The 14,477-nt window shown below is 40.3% G+C and overlaps 1 protein-coding gene and 1 pseudogene across 2 annotated transcripts; one reads left to right on the top strand and one right to left on the bottom strand.

The window, feature by feature from the left end:
• Positions 1-5,782: 5,782 nt before the first annotated feature.
• On the bottom strand, positions 5,783-9,460 carry LOC148742339 (TNF receptor-associated factor 5-like). Its single transcript, XM_088755398.1, has 5 exons — positions 9,242-9,460; positions 8,683-9,147; positions 8,136-8,316; positions 7,754-7,986; positions 5,783-7,564 (listed from the first exon to the last, which is right to left on the bottom strand). Exons 1-5 carry the CDS (start codon positions 9,319-9,321, stop codon positions 7,402-7,404), a joined length of 1,122 nt encoding a protein of 373 aa, XP_088611524.1. The 5' UTR covers positions 9,322-9,460; the 3' UTR covers positions 5,783-7,401.
• Positions 9,461-9,523: 63 nt separating this feature from the next.
• LOC148742338 (uncharacterized) lies at positions 9,524-11,238 on the top strand (annotated as a pseudogene). The gene is made up of 3 exons (XR_015999417.1): positions 9,524-9,805; positions 10,246-10,536; positions 10,642-11,238. The product of XR_015999417.1 is annotated as an uncharacterized LOC148742338 (transcript).
• The last annotated feature ends 3,239 nt before the right edge of the window (positions 11,239-14,477 follow it).

The following is a 14,477-nucleotide window of genomic DNA, read 5'->3' as shown; positions in this document are numbered from 1 at the left end:
AAAACAATTTGGAGTAAAAAGAATTTGCTTTGACGTCTTCCAGATTGTCACGAGCGTCAAACTCAGCGGAAATTAGGGTTTCATATACATCAGCAATTTGTTGGTCGTCACAGATTTCATGAATTTCTATAATTTTCGAGGTACTAGAGGTATGAACAAGCCTTGGCTTCATTTTTCTGTTTTTTCTCTTTGCCACTGTCATAACCGTGAACTTTCATTATTCCGTTTAATCGGAAAACAAAACAAATTTTGCAATCCTTTCTTAACAAATGTGAGTTTGCAGTTTCGTCGTTGTAATTTACAGTTTATCAAAGGAAATATTAACAATCTTTCTCACAAGTTGAAGATGAATATTTTATTTCAATTTTACCGTCTGTGGTTGAATTAGAAATAAAGTCTCATCTACATTTTTACGATCTCTTGTTTACTGAAAATTATTCGCTCCGACGAAGGGCTAACGCTCGAAACGTCAGCTTTTGTAATCGTTACGGTGGCCAGTTCACCATTTCAACTTTGTTGATATATCCAAATTATCCAGAAGATTATGTTTATTTTTATGGCAACATTTTCACTTCTCCATTTCCGTTAATAAAACTGTCAATGTTTACAATCCTGGTTCCAACAATGATTTCATTTTCCTTTTCATCTTCCACTGAGTTGTTTAGGAAAGTTTTCGGTCATTTCATTTTATTAGGAATCAAATTCAATGAGAAACAAATCGTAGCACTCGGAGGTATCCATTTAAATTTTTCGCGGAACAAAGTAAGATCTACCGAATGCACTCGACGCGACTTTATCATTGATGGGGTGTCGACTTCACCATCCTCCTTTCGCTCGTTAAATAAAATTTTTTTGACCACTTTCGGCAAGAGTCCTGCCATCCGAACATCTTCCTAACTACTTTCAAGAAGTAAACTTTCCATTTTTGTTTCTCAAACAACCACTCTCGCTGGAAACAATAGAGGTGCCGACAATTTTGAAACGCTTATGGCGGCAATGTTTGTTTATAACTCGCCCACGGACCTGATCGCGCGCGCTATCGCTTATTTCTCTCGCGAGTAATTAGCTGGCGTGCATCTTGGAATCCATTCTCCGCGCGGTAAAAAAAAACCCTTTCGGGCCTCTTTAAATGAATTACGAAAGCGAGGTGCAGGTATCCCCTCAGGCAGGAGAGGAACTGATATGGTTGGCAGACAGCTTGATGGCTTGGAACGGCAAAGCCTTGGAGAATGGGGACCCAGATCTAACAATAGAGACAGATGCTTCCCTTCTAGGGTGGGGAGCTGTCTGCAATGGAATACGTACGGGAGGCCTTTGGACACAATCCAAAAGACTACTCCCCACAACTGCCAAGAGTTTATGGGAGGGGCTTTCGCAGTGAAAGCCTTCACTCAACACAAATCTCAAGCGAAGGTTCTGTTGCTCATAGACAATGTAACAGCAGTGACATATATCAACAAAATGGGGGGCACTAGGTCCCCCATTCTGTCAAGTCTTGCCTTCGAACTGCGGTCTTGGTGTCTTCAACGCCAAAACATAATGGCGCGACATATTCTAGGAATCTAAAACTTCCAGGCCGACCAGGAGTCGCGTACTGTTGTAGACCACTCCGACTGGAAGCTCAGACCAGAAATTTTCCAATGTATTCAGAGACTTTGGGGTCCCCTGGAAATAGATCTCTTTGCATCCCGCCTATCGTACCAGATCCCAAGGTACGCAAGCTGGAGGCCAGATCCAGGGGTAGACACAATGGATGCTTTTACCCTGGACTGGGCTCAGTTGACGGGGTATGCCTTTCCCCCTTTCGCATTAGTAGGGAGATGCCTAAAACAAGTCATTCTCCAACAAGTTCAGAAATTGGTCATAGTAACCCCAGTATGGGAAACCCAGCCTTGGTACCCATTAGTCCAACGCTGTGTCGACTTCCCTCGGTTACTTCCACAACCTGTAGATCTGTTGACCAGGCAGGGGGAAAATCACCCCCTAGCCCACCTTCAGTTAGCAGGAAGGCTTGTCTCAACCGTTCATACTCAGAGACAGGCATTTCTGGAGAGGCTGGAACACGGCTCATAGCTGCATGGCGAAAAAACACTTCAAGTGCCTATGGGGCAGCTTGGCAAAAGTGGGCTAGCTGGTGTAATCAACAACAGATTAATCCCATCTCAGCCCCTTTATCAGCAGTTTTAGATTTCATTACAAGAGAATTGAACTCGGGCAAGGCATACCGATCAATTAATGTCTATCGTTCAGCAATATCCATGACCCACCTAACCACTGGTTCTCTGAGGGTTGGCGAACATCCATTGGCTTGTCAAGTTATGAAGGGTATATTCAACAAGAGACCTCCTCTTCCACGATACACTCAAACAGGGAAGGTTCATCAGGTTACTAGCTACTTAGAAGGCCTTGGTGGTAATTCAGAATTGTCATTGAAACAACTGTCTGAGAAACTAGTGGTCCTGCTGGCCCTCACATCTGCTGAATAAGGGTCTGAATTGGCTGCACATGACCTCATATTCAGACGTTTTCACCCTTAAGGGGTTTCTTTTACTATCCCCCAATTAACAATTAACAAAAAAAGTCATGTATCGGAAATCCTGCCAAAACCTCATTTCATGCCAGTTTACCTTCTAATGCTAGATTGTGCCCTATTAAATGTCTAGGAGATTATGAGAAACGCACAGAAGCCTTTCGACCCAATGCTTCTAATGCAAACGTCTCAAACATGCAAGCTATTTGTCTCTTACATCCGCCCATACAGACCAGTGTCATCTTCCACCCTTGCTCGGTGGATGAAAGAAGCTTTAGGTGCGGCTAAAGTTGATACTTCTATATTCAAAGCCCACTGATCACGGGGTGCGGCAGCCACTTTACCTCAAAATCTTTACCTCAAATTTTAACTCTGGCAGATTGGTCAGGTCCTTCGACCTTTAACAAGTTCTATTAGCACCCAAGCTTTGATGCTCAACCGGGCCAAGCTATACTAGGATCTTCAAAATGAGTCATAGCAGAAGAGCCTTTAAACAGAAACTGTTATATGGAGGTGACTGTTCTAAGGTATAATCACAGATTATGCAAGGGCTGCTTGCAGCCTGTAGTATCATGTGGATTATACGAAGATAAAGGAGACGACATATAAAGTTTCCCTCCCTCCCGCCTCAATATTTGGACTCGTTTTGTTGTTGTTTGTTTGTTTGTTATCTTGCAGATCCGCTCATTAAAAATGGCGCCGAACAGAGGGACCGCTGACCGTATATGGCCTATGGAGGGTTGCCGCTGACCTATTGATATTTTTGTTTTGTTTTATTTGCTGTAAAGCCGCTGTTAGGAGCGAATAAAAGTTGGTAACTGTTATATGTCGTCTCCTTTATTTTCGTATAATCCACACTATTCAAAACTGAATCATTGGATAACGCAATTCAAGACTTTTTATTGGCTCAGCCATTATGGTATATGAGCCAATATACCATAATCTACAAATATGGTAAGTGTACGCTTCAGCCTAAAATTAAAAGGGGGCTAAAAAATTGAATAAAATTGAATAATTTAATATGCCATTTTTAATAAAACAATTATTCCACCCGCGCTTGTTGGATATGAGATGATTATAGCCAACTCGGCGCTACGCCCCTCGTTGGCTATCTATCATCTGATATCCAACGCGCGCTCATGGAATAATTGTTAATTATACTACAGGCTGCAAGCAGCCCTTGCATAATCTGTGATTATTAAGGCAGTTTGTTGATGCACTGGAAGTTTTCATTAAAGTGCCCCTGAGACGAAAATTGACCATTTTATTTTGGCCTAAATTGTTCACACAGTATTGAATTGGGTCAAGTTAAGACCCTTTTTGCCATTAAAAACTCAAAACAAACCTTCGATGACCAAATTTTACCGCTTCAAAGTCGTCCAAAAATCGTCCGCCATTGCTGAAAACATGTTCCAGCCGAGCTCGCAAAAACGTCATCATGACGTCAAAGGCTCAACAAACTTATGCTTTGCTTTGTCACAACTCTCTTTGTTCGTTGCACAGAGAATCACACATATTACTTTTTTGAGAACTGTTTCGTTGTCAGTCAGGAAATGGCGACTTTTTCAGACGATGAATTGTCCCAGAAATCATCTGAAGCTTCTGTGGATAGTTTTGCGGTGACAAACGATGAATTTTTGCCATGCGAAAAAAGATAAACACAGAACGGCACGGACTCTCTATGTGGCTTTTGTGGTCGTATCGCTTTATCGCCTTCGAACTGTATTTTTGCTTGTCGTAAGGGATTTTCCCTTTTTGTAAGAAATGATCGGGTGATTAGTAAAAATATTTTTCGGCAATGGCTAATCGTGTATCCAAAGAAGGAAATTGGGAGTTTGTGAGAGTCATTTCTAAGCCATTAATGTGTTTTCCCCGATGCGTTTGGTCAATGATCTCATTAACCCTTTCCTACGTGTTTTTTTACTATCGGTGCTTTGAGAGGTTTGAAGTGAACTCTGTTGTTGGGTTGCACTTTGGCCTCTTTTGTTTTGTTTTTTGTTTTTGTCTTATTTATGATGACTATTGTTGTGTTGCCTCGGTGAGGTTTAAAGCAGAGTTTGTTTCAACTCTTTTAGAGCCGTGACCTCATTGCGTTACAAAGTATTTTTTGGCTTAGATGCAGTCCGCAAGTAGCGTTATGACAATTTCCCAAGTAGCTCTGAAGGGCGATAGAAGACTCAGCCGGTGGCATTTAGTTCGATATGAAACAGAAGTGGTTCTTTGTTTTGTCCGCGAAAGGTGTAACGGAGGCGCATTCGTCTTGCGAATAAATCACGCAAAAGCTGGCCCGATTTTAAATTCGTTTGTTACGGGCGTTGGGATGAATTTGAGACCCTTTGATAGCACGCTGACTTGGCTGTCAGATGGTTGATAGTTTGACAGGTTTTTAAAGAAATTTTCATTTTCTCGGTTTTTTGGCTGCAAGCCTACATTTTAAAGTATTTTTACGCTCTGTGTCTTAAGCTGTTTGTTCTGCTTTCGCTGATATTAAAGCCAGATTTTTTTAGAATCAGAGCACACAATTATATTTTTCATCTCTTTTGTATAAAAGTGAGCTTTTTGAGGTCAGAAATCTCAATCCTCAATTCGGCTATTTTATCATTCTTATTTACAATGTTCACCAAGTACTTTCCTTTGTGTTAGGTATTCTGCCAGAGAGTTGTTATAGGTGGATATTGATCAGCTCATACGTGAAGGTGACAATATCCATGGAGGTTCGTAGACTTCGCTTTCCGGCGACGAGATCGCACTGAGGACGGTTTTTCTTCTCCCTTCTCTCCTTGAACGGTAGGCACTGAACCCGACAGAATTCGGATCAATTTACGTTTCTGGGCAATCCAACACGTTAATGAGGTATAGAGTATGAATAATTAATCGTACACTGTGGCAGTTTTAACAAGGACGATCAAGTAATCCACCTCGATTAACACCAATCGAGCTCGAAATAGAATTATCGGATCAATTGAATGATTAAAACATTGGATCAATTTACGTTTCTGGGCAATCCAACACGTTAATGAAATATAGAGGACGAATAAACAATCGTACACTGTTGCAGGCTTATCAAAGACGATTAAGTAATCCACCTCGATTAACACCAATCGAGCTCGAAATGCGACACAAACAATGATCGGATAAATTGACGTTTATCAGCCTTGACTAAAACTAATCGAGCTCGAAATAAACACACGGCCCATAACTGTATGGAATACGATTGATTCGTTCTGCGTACCACTAACGTATCTCGGATCAATTTACGTTTCTGGGCAATCCAACACGTTAATGAGGTATAGAGTATGAATAATTAATCGTACACTGTGGCAGTTTTAACAAGGACGATCAAGTAGTCCACCTCGATTAACACCAATCGAGCTCGAAATAGAATTATCGGATCAATTGAATGATTAAAACATTAAAGCTCAGTAATGGAGCTGGAAATGAAACACGGCAGGGTAGGATTGATCTGTACAGTTTGATGATCCGAAGGCGGATAAGTAATCGAGCTCGATCTGTTTTGATCGAACTCATATTCTACCCATAGTCCTCATTCGAGCTCGTTTTCTGGCATGCACGGATTGGCGACAGTTTTTGTTTGGCTCCTCTCAATTTGGTCTCACAATATCCAAATGAAAACGGGTTTTTTTACGGGTCGTTGAACGTCTCTTCCCCTTAAAGTCCGCAAAACTAAAATCAAGCATGTTAAAATCTGGCAGTCCTTCCGGCGACATAAGATAACGCAGGCCATACTTAAAATCGGTAGTTTCTACAGCTTCGCTTGGATATTTTTTATACAAGATCAAGCTTTTTTTATGGAAGAATTTTTTACTTCTGCAATTGTCTCCTAATTGAATATAGAGCAACCATAAAATGCTTTAAGAGATTTTGCAATGCCTTGTCGTCTTGAGATATTTCAAACCTTTATTATTATTATATAAACAGTATTATTAAAGCCATCTTTTTTAGGAATATAATGAACAACTTGTTTAGAAACCATGTGACTCATTCTCTCTCCCAGAGCATCAAACAAAAGTTTTACTGATAGTAACAGATCCAGGAAAATCTTAAAGAGTAGTTAATTGTTACACCTAGGCAACTATGTATTTTGCAGTTTAGTCAAAATAAGGCCTATTTACTATAATACTTTCAACAATTTCCAAATAAAGTTCTTTATAATATCCCACCAAAAGTGAAAATCTTACTCTGGTATTCATTGAATATGAATGCCACCCATAGAAGTCATCTGATGTTGCAAGGCATTCTGTAACTGCTCAAGAATATTTCTTGTCACCCAGCTAACCTACTCCACCACAACTAACTCTAATTCCGTCTCCCTTTGGGGACATTTAAAGCGCTTCTATGATCAAAATTTGAGATATTCTAATGTTGTTTGTATCAGAGAGTATTCAATGAAAGATTAAGAAACATGTCTTTTGCTTTCGGATATCTGTCTTAGTTTTCTCGAAAAATTATTGTTTTATTCAAATTAGCTGAGATATCTTTTATTGGTATTTAACCACTAAATTTCGTTGAGATGACGTCACGATTTCCTAATTATGCATAACTTGACAATCTGAATATCTCTTGAACGGAAAGACGTATATTTGGATAATGTAAACGAAATTTTTCTTCTAATCCAGTGCACTTATAATACATCAGAATGGCTTAGATTCGAGCGATACTAATCTCGTCATAGTAGCACTTTAGGTGGCCTACTTTGAAAAAACATCATGACTTTACTACAAATTTGCCTTCAAATTATTCTTGTTGTGACCGCTTTTCGAAATTAAACATCATACAAAAATTAAAACTGACTGGAAATGGTTGGCTATGTACACAACATCTATACGTTGTGATGTCAAAAACATTTAACGTTAAATACTCAAATAATAAATGACAAATTTTATTTCCAGCCGTCCGTTTTCATCGACAAAACTATTTATATCCACATCTCTACCCCACATCTCTCCTTCCTTCAATGTTATAGTCTCTGAAGTGAACACCTTCTCTTTTTCTGTTCCAGGCATCATTACAATCCTACAAAAACAACAATGTGAATAATTACTTATGCGAATTTCAAGTGAGGCGACTCAAATTTTTACATTCCACTAAACAAACTACTTATCCAATTTTCTTTTGTGCGTTTTCGCTAATAAATTGCCTTGTCCCTTCGTTTCTCTTTCAGTATTTACAACCGTTTCATAGCCAATATTATACTTTTCTCACCTAATTTTTGCAGAAAATGGATGGGAAGCTGACAGTAGCTGAAGAAACAAACTGCCAGGATAGGTCAAGATTCCCCTCCACTTGTGTCCTTCGCATCTAAAGGCTTCACTTGTAATGGGCTCTTTTTTCGTTTCCTCTCCTCGCTGCCATACGCTTTCCGGGAAGTTTGTTAATTTCCACCGAAAGGAGGCAACCCTTTCCACCTCAACCATCACGTTTTCTGCTTGGCTCTTCTAAAAATTAATGGTAGCGTTACAAACTGCGGAAGTCGTGTTATCAAATAATTTTGAAATAGCACTAGATAGAAGCTCTTCCGATTATTTTTGTTTTATTTTCTGGTTGCCCATTATTAACCCAAGAAACCTCAATTCAATCTCCTTGCCTTGTTGTGTATGATTCTTCGCAATCGTCTTATCTCACTTGATTGAAGGACATGGTGAGATTTCGCTGCTTCCATCAAATGGCTAGTCATATCCTTTTTCTTAACGATTCTGTTGCAACCTAGGACCTTGCACTGTGTGGCTTTTTCCTGGCAATCGCTTAAATGAAGGGTTATATTAGTTCTGAAATGAAGAGAAAAAATTTATTTTAGGTGTTTTGTATTTGCATTTGTTTCTTTTATAACTAAGGAATGGTGCGAAAAATAGGTAAAAAAATCTCACCTCAACTGTCAATTTTATCCGTTGCTGAAGTTTATTAACGATAAAACGATCGCTATTTGATTTGAGGGCACAACATAACACACACCAATGAATCCTAACCCTTTTTTTCCATGTATTCCTTTCTTCTGCCACTTAACAGAGTCGATTCCGGCATGAGGCGTGAATTTTGATTCTCTACGTGCCCGCATACATCTGTGGTAACAAAATAATGGCCTCGTGCATAAAGTGAAGGCCAAAATGAAATATCTGACTAGGCCATGAACATACCTTGGAAATACTCTCCCGCAATTCAGTGGACAAGGTATGACGGCATTGTCACATCTACCAGCACGGTGCTCTTCATACACTTCCCAACTCACATATTTTTTGCATTGAGGACATGAAACCTTCCTCTTCGTGCATAATAGAGCATGGGAAGGCATTTCCTGGCGTGGTATCTTTATTTGGCATCCAATATTATGACATGGTATGGGTAGTTTCGCGCAGTTGGCAAAATGCTCCGCAGCATTTCCATAACCTCCCTTCCAACCACAGCCAGCACTAAGGCACTCCACCGCCAAGGAACTGGTTACGTGGTCGAGTGCGATGTTTACACCTATTGATGCTGCTTGAAAGCCTTTTCTACACATGGGGCATTTGGGCAATTTCGCTTTCTTTACCAATTCTGTTATACATTCGCGGCATCCAGAGTGGCCACAAGTTAAACTGACAGGCTTTAGCATAGTGTTGTAACTGAAACAGTAGCAGAATCCACCCTTGGAATTGATTGTCATTGCAGCTACTCTATTCCAACTAATACCTGCCATTTCTTTCTTATCATACTCACCAAATCGAACAGACTAATTGCTGTTCTACCGGGACTGTAAAGCGACAGTTAAACGCTGCCTCTGGTCTTGTCTGAGTCATTATTTATATTTCTACAATTATCCAATTCTTCTCTCTCCGGCTTCGTGGGAACTGTTAACCTAAGTAAAAACGTGGCCAGAAAGAAACCAAGCTCTTTCATTACCCAGATAAAAATATCCTTTTGTCTCGTTGACAGTCGCTCAACAATACAATTCCGGAAATGCATGAAATTAATTACCGGTGATTTTATGAATATTTTCTCACATTGAACGGTGTTAGGTGTTGCGTTGATCTTTCTTCGTTGATTGCTTGTGCTATCAGTTTCTACCAAAAATATTTTCGTTACACAATTTTTCTATGAGAACCATTCCGTTGCCATCATGCTTTTAAACGAGTTGATCGCACTGGGACAAGGAGCGCGATCTGTTATCATCCAGTGGCTTCCAAGACGCCGTTTGCTTCCAGGTCCACTTCATTGTGCTCGTTGCAATCAGGGCATGGAGTTAATTAGAAGAAACGACAACCACGTTGATGCATTCCAGTGGTAGGTCAATCATAACAGGATTAGTTACTGCGGACTGATTATCAAAGAAATACGATTTGATTTACTCCCCTTTTGCTGAACAATACAATTCCTGTCAGGTAATTCAACAGACCCAGTTCGCGAATGTCCATCATTTTTTTGTTTCCTCATAATTTATTACAGGCGGTCGAAATCTCCTTCATTATCCGCTTTCTTACTGAGTTTCTGCCTAGTTAGGACTCGTTTTATTTTACGTTAGCACTTACATCTTATCAGCTTCTTGTTATTGATGATAGCCGACAATCAAGCGGGAGTGGCAATGCTACAAATGGCTACACGCGGGTCACCGTGGGGGTGAACCATTTGCTGTGTGCAACGATTCTTAGCACCGCCTACGTATACCTTGTGAACCAAGTAATTCAACATCTCACTCGCACTTATGTGCCTTTTTTATCTCACAGGCGATGCGGGGGGTGTTCTAAAAAAAAAGCCTAAGGACGAACAGCTTCTTTGCTGAGTTTTCCAAAGTGCCGATAGCTACTCTCCTCTTGGCCATCTTTTATTTTACACAAGATGACCCTCAGCAAAGAATTGTCCGGGCACTAGGCATAAACGCCAGCTTAGTATCGAAGATAGTCAGACGCCTGCAAGATGTTTGTTCTGTTGATCTGCTAAACAGACCAGTTGTTCCATTTGGAGGACCCGGATGCGTGGCTAAGTGCGACGAAAGCAAATTTACTCACAGGGCGAAGGTAACCTGAAATGAACCTGATAATCAACATCACACATATCTTATTTTCTAAACGGACATCTATAGGGGTGGTTTGTTAACCATTTCGAAATAATCTCATTTGCAGTACAACAGAGGAAGAAGGGCTGCTCGTGATGCTTGGGTGTTTGGGATAGTATCCGTTGATCAAAGTCCTTCCAGAGGGTATTTTCAAGTGGTTGCAAAAAGGGATGCGGCCACTCTCTTACCCATTATACAGCGTTGCCTTCTACCGGGCACTGAAGTGCATACCGACGACTGGGCAGCTTACAATCGATTGGCTACCTTACCTAACGTGGCTGCACATCATGTTGTTGTTCATGCGTACAATTTCGTTGATCCACGAACAAGTGTGCACACCCAGGAGGCGGAATCTGCGTGGGCTCAGCTTAAACTGGGACGCAACAGAAGGAAAGGTATTCGTAGAGACGATCTGCAATCATACCTCGATGGGCAAATTTGGCGACAGTGGAGAGGCAGCAGTTTCGACACGGTCATGGAGAACTTTCTGGCCATTCTACCTTTGCAGTTTCAAACAGATACTCCTGTTTTTAAGTTTTTTAATTCTTTTCTTTTATGTTTACGACTTTTCGTTTAAGGGATTACAGTTGTACATCGGCGATTACCATTTTATCCACGATTAGATCCTGTTGCTTAAGGCCGGATTAACGCTAATCAAAGATAACACTCCTGGCGATGATAAAAATTAAAAAAAAAATGGGCTATTTGATGTATGTTTCTTTGGCGGGAGAAAAGATAGGAACCAAAGGCAGTTTAGGCACACCGGGTGTACGATTGCCCTATTCCTAACACAATAGAGTCAACGTTTCAAAGAATTTCTACATTTCTCTGCAAAATTGTAAAACTTTGAAACGTTGGACCTTCACCGTTGCTCCCTTATAAATTACTACAAAATCGACTACAAATCGTTTGTTTTTGCGGGACCTTTAATTTATCCTGAGGAGCCTTACAAGCCGTATGGTGGTGTTTGGGTAAAAACACCACAAATAAAGGGATTTCCAGCAATAGTAACCGATCTTTTTCCCTGATCTCTCTTCACTCTATTCGCGTGCACTAAAGTTATCTCCGACTACTTAAGGTAACACTTCACCCTCAATAACGCCCTTGATGGCTCATTACTTACGCCGGAATTTATTGTGCTTCTGCATTAAGGCGCTGTTACACCAGGCAATTTCTCACTCTTACAACTTATCTCGCAAACAAGTTACCTCAATGGTGTTACACTGGGCCACGTTTCCTGCAACCTACACTGGGCAACGTTTCTGGAGCTACTGCTCATTAATGTCTTTTCAAAATCACCGTCTCCTTTCGGTGGTGTATTCAATGAAACACCTGCTTTAGCGCATTCCAATTATGGCGCAGATAACCCAATTCGTACTGAATATTTAGTTTGTTTATTCAATGAAATACGAAAAGGCCGCGATATCAGCCTTTAACGTGAGATATCATTTAGTCCTGTTCAGTTTACATTAGGTTAGGGAGCACATCACAATACCCTAAGGTCGTTTTATTTTTTTTCCATTTTGCTCTCCATTGCGTGCGCGTGGATTTCATCAAGTGAAAATCAGCGTTTCCCAGCATGTCCTGTCATCGTACCAATCAGGTGTCAGTCTGAGGTCCATTTCGCGCTTATTTTCTCTTTTATCTACGTTGTTGCTGTAGCCACCGTGTTCTATTAGCACTTATGCTTGAGTTGCTTTATTGTTCTTATCTGCTGAGACAAAAATTTGGTTTTAACGTTGACCAAAGGTTTGCGGCATAATCTTCTCTCAAACAGCTATTTAGCTTTTGACATGGTATCCCCTGTTGCCTTTCGTTATTAGAGATCGGGTTGATAATGATATTAACAATTATATCTTTATTTTTCTTGCCGATACGCGCTTAGAGTTCTTTTCAATTCCCTCAAATTGTTCATAGAGGTAAGTTCTTTGGTAAACTGTTGAAATTATATCACTCTCCGGACGCGGGTTTTGCATTTTCTACAGTATTTCATTGCGAATCTCAAAGTTAGCTTCTCCACCCTATGCCTAAATATTATGTACTCACTCTGGACAAATTTACTCTTTTTCCACTTTTTGCTATCACGATGGCGTTTCAAGAAAAGCAGGAGACTCACGCTTGTTCCACAAATCGCCGTTTTGGGGTGTTTCGTGAATTTTAGTGATTCATTGGTATGGTAGATATATTGGGAGGGGGGAGGGTTAAATACAGTTTTAAAAATACAATTTTTATTTGGCCTATACAGCCCCCAAAATGATCCCGACCCTGAAATGATCCCCAACCCTGAAATGATCCCCAAATCGACCCTGAAATGATCCCAACCCCGAAACGACCCCCATTTTTCTCTTTGTCAACCCCGAAATGACCCCCAAGGAATTAGGGAATGTTGATTAAACATAGGACTGTTGATTGCTTTTTTGTTCTTTGTGGTAATGCTGCAATCCTTTCATTTATTTTTATTCTTACGAAGTATCAAACAAAGGGAAACTACAGTACACCACAGTTAACTCGAAGTCTTAAGGGTAACGAAAAACTGCTTGAGTTAGCGGAGTTTCCAGTTATCGGGGTCGAATTCAATTTTCCAGGTTAATAATTTATAGCTTATTGATTTTCAGCACTTCGGTATACAATGCAGTGCAAATTAGGTTTATTTAACGAGAAACTAATACATTTGTAACAACTGTAAAAATTATGCATTCTTACTACAATGCAATAATGTGCATGTAACTTATTTAATACACTTAATTTATGTTCCCTTTTGCGTCGGGGTCGAGAGCATATCGTATGTATTTGTGCAGACATTCCAATGGACACATGTTTACTGCACTGTGACACTTTTCTTCATGTGACAGCAAAGACCCCACATCAGGAATGACTCTTACGATCGATAAGTAACTTTCAGTTTCATTCCGCCTTTCATAAAAAACATTAATTAGCTTCAGCGCATCTTTTGCCAAATTTTCCTATTCTTAGTTTAATTTATCCTCTTTTAGTTGTTAATATCGGCGCCATAAATCAGTTTATTACATACGAAAAAATGCTTTTACTTTCCCTCATTTTCGAGCAATCCACATTCCCATGTTTAATCCACATTCCCATGTTTAATCAACTCTAATTCATTTCGGGGTCGACAAGAAGAAAAATGGGGATCATTTCCGGTTCGATTTGGGGATCATTTCAGGGTTGGGGATCATTTAGGGTTCGGAATCCTTTCGGAGGCTCTACAGGCCTTTTTTCCGGTCTCCGCTATGGTTAGAAGTCATGTGTTGAAATGCCCACCTTCGTAAGGCTCCACCATGTTCTAGAGATATTTTCGAAAATTTCCGACTAGCATCCCCTACCAAATATGGGAGACCCACCACCGCGAAAACACTAGCAGCTCTTTTTTCCCCAGTAAGTTCGAACCAAAACTAGTTTCGGGTTATATTTTGTTTCGGAACAAACGATTTGTGTACATTGAAGTACCCCTTCCTTTTATCGTTTATCTTTGACCACCTTGCCGATAATCTTTTTAGTTTTTTCAAATAGCTATGGCCACCCCTTTCATTCAATGTTGCATTTATCTTCAAATTCTTCGATCTTTCGTTGCCATGTGAAATCTAGTATTACTAAGTCAGCATATTTACATACTTCCTTCTATTTATCTCTATCACCGAGGTTCTGTTGCAGGGAAAGCGGTTTTTCACCCCACCCATTAGAGGCCTTAATATCAAGTTTTCCGACGGCGACTTAGGGACATACATTTCCCCGAAAACTCCCGAGTGGTTAATGGTGTACGCACTTGCAGGTTAACAGCATCAAGAGTAAAACTCCTTTTCTCTTGCACGCTGTGAAACGTCCTCTGCTCAAAATGGGTGAAATAGTTCACAACTCTAAATTCGTCCAATACCCTGATATCAATGC

Source organism: Stylophora pistillata, chromosome 1 (assembly GCF_964205215.1).
Source record: "Stylophora pistillata chromosome 1, jaStyPist1.2, whole genome shotgun sequence".
NCBI lineage: Eukaryota > Metazoa > Cnidaria > Anthozoa > Scleractinia > Pocilloporidae > Stylophora > Stylophora pistillata.
This window is presented reverse-complemented; position numbering and strand designations above follow the sequence as displayed.